Source organism: Corylus avellana, chromosome ca5, assembly GCF_901000735.1.
Source record: "Corylus avellana chromosome ca5, CavTom2PMs-1.0".
Classification (NCBI taxonomy): Eukaryota; Viridiplantae; Streptophyta; class Magnoliopsida; order Fagales; family Betulaceae; genus Corylus; species Corylus avellana.
The window spans coordinates 20,305,988-20,308,582 of record NC_081545.1 but is presented as its reverse complement, the minus strand read 5'-3'; the positions used below and the strand labels follow the sequence as shown (position 1 = coordinate 20,308,582).

General features: G+C 37.7%; 1 protein-coding gene across 1 annotated transcript in view; it reads left to right on the top strand.

The window, feature by feature from the left end:
* Positions 1-250: 250 nt before the first annotated feature.
* Positions 251-2,595, top strand: part of LOC132181921 (LRR receptor-like serine/threonine-protein kinase RGI1) — a 3,360-nt gene continuing 1,015 nt past the window's right edge. Inside the window, exon 1 of the mRNA XM_059595145.1 lies at positions 251-2,492. Within this exon, the coding sequence (XP_059451128.1) occupies positions 251-2,492 (2,242 nt within the window). The remainder of the gene's footprint in view (positions 2,493-2,595) is intronic.

The following is a 2,595-nucleotide window of genomic DNA, read 5'->3' as shown; positions in this document are numbered from 1 at the left end:
GAGAGACAATTGTAATCAATAATATGGGCCATTACAAGCACATCTTGGCCATTGGTTTCTTGTCATGTTTCCTAAAAGTCTCGTCATAGGAGCTGTTTTCTTCGTTTACGTTGACAATTTCACACCAAATATATATTCAATACAAAAAAAAAAAAAAAAATGATTCACTTGAATCACTTCCACCATAAAAGCCGCTCAACACCCACTGTTCTCTCCACACCTTTTTTTTTCCTCTCTCTTGTGCACAGTCATGATGCTGATAAAAAGAAGATCCATTAATCTCCTGCTCTTGGGTTTTCTGTTTGTGCAGACATGCATGTTTCAGTTGGCCCAATCTTCCACCAACTTTACCGACCAATCTGCTCTCATTGCCTTCAGTTCTAAGATAGATACTGGTCCAAACAATACTGTCTTGGCTGCTAACTGGTCCACTGCTACAAACTTTTGCAGTTGGATTGGGGTCTCATGTAGCCGACGCAGGCAAAGAGTCACTGCTTTGAACCTTTCCTACATGGGTCTCCAGGGCACAATTTCTCCTCATATTGGTAACCTCTCCTTCCTGGTTTATCTTAATCTACGCAACAATAGCTTCATTGGTTCTCTACCTCATGAGATCAGTCACCTACGTCGCTTGAGAATACTCCAATTGTCATCCAACCTATTGGAAGGTAGTATCCCTCCAACTTTACATAATTGCCTGAAGCTTCGAAGAATAGATCTTAGTGCGAACCATCTTGTGGGTGTAGTTCCATCGACCATTGGCAATATGTCTTGGTTAGAGCACCTGAATTTGGATTACAACAGTCTCACTGGTCCGTTTCCTTTTCTCAGTTTTAACATATCCTCTATAACCCAAATTGGTGTTACAGATAATCACATCTCAGGAACACTTCCAATGGATCTCTGCAGCCATTTTCCTAAACTTGAAGGGCTTTATCTTTCGGGCAACCAATTGAGCGGTCGGCTCCCTTTACAAATGTATTACTGCAGAGAGCTTGTGGATTTATCCCTTTCTTCCAATAAATTTGATGGGAGTATTCCACAAGAGTTTGGGAGTATAGAAAAGCTTGAATGGCTATTACTTGGAGGTAACTACTTAACCGGTATTATACCTCCTTCCATAAGTAACTTGTCACGGTTATCTGTTTTTGGAATTGAGAGTAACAATATCAAAGGAAGCATTCCGAGTGATTTATGGCGTCTTCCAAATCTGTCGATATTGAATTTTGAATTCAATTATCTCATAGGAGAAATCCTCCAAAACATTTTCAACATTTCCTCTCTACAAGGAATTTCCATGGTAACTAATTCCCTATCTGGCAGTCTTCCATCAAATACTGGGTTTTCTTGCCCTAATCTTGAAGCTTTGCTAATTGGTCGAAACAAATTTAGTGGTTCAATTCCATCATTTCTTTCAAATTGTTCCAAGCTCACCCTAATAGATTTTGATTCAAACTTATTCTCAGGACCAATTCCCAAAAGTCTTGGACACTTAAAATACCTCCAAAAACTTAGTTTGAGTATGAATCTCTTAACAGGAGAGCCTGAAGATCAAGAGCTTAGTTTCCTTTCATCTTTATCTAATTGCAGATTTTTGGAAACTTTGTACATATCTAGAAATCCCTTGGATGTTACTCTTCCCGAGTCCATTGGAAACTTTTCAACCACCCTTAGAGGCTTTTATGCATATCGATCCCAAATAAAGGGTCATATTCCTATGACTATAGGTTCCTTAAAAGGCTTGAACATACTTTATATGGGCAATAACAATTTGACTGGAAACATACCATCCACAATTGGGGGATTGGAGGGGTTACAAAGATTATATCTTGATCGAAATAGAATTGAAGGAGTCATTCCCGAAGACATATGTCAGTTAAAGAACTTGGGCGAGTTATATCTCTCAAATAACAAAATCTCTGGATCCATCCCAAAATGCATTTCGAACCTCAAACTTTTGAAACAGCTATACTTGAATTCTAATAGACTAGAATCATCAATACCATTAAATTTATGGAGTCTTGAAAATCTTTTGTTTTTGGACTTATCATCCAATTCCCTTGGCGGATATTTATCTCCAAAAATGAAAAAATTAGATTCTATTGAACTCATAGATTTATCTTGGAACCAAATTACTGGAAACATTTCAAGCATTATTGGAGCTTTTGAAAGCCTAAGTTATCTTGATTTGTCAAGAAACTCATTTCAAGGAGACATTCCACAATCTTTTGGAGACTTGAGAGGATTAGATGTGTTAAACCTCTCATATAATAATCTCTCTGGTATAATTCCTAAGTCTCTTGAAGCACTTCCATATCTCAAGTATTTGAATGTGTCTTTTAACAAGCTATCTGGAGAGATACCATCTGGTGGGCCTTTTACAAACTTCACAGCTAAATCATTTTTAGGAAACATAGCACTTTGTGGGAATCCAATATTTGGAGTCCCACTTTGTCCAAGCCCAAGCTCCAAAGGATCAAAGTTAAAACAGAGTCTGCTCAAATATTTTCTTCCTGGCATTGCTTCAATTATACTTTGTCTAGCATTGGTTTATATGTTGAGAAGACATCGAGAAAGTAAAATTCAGGTTCCAAG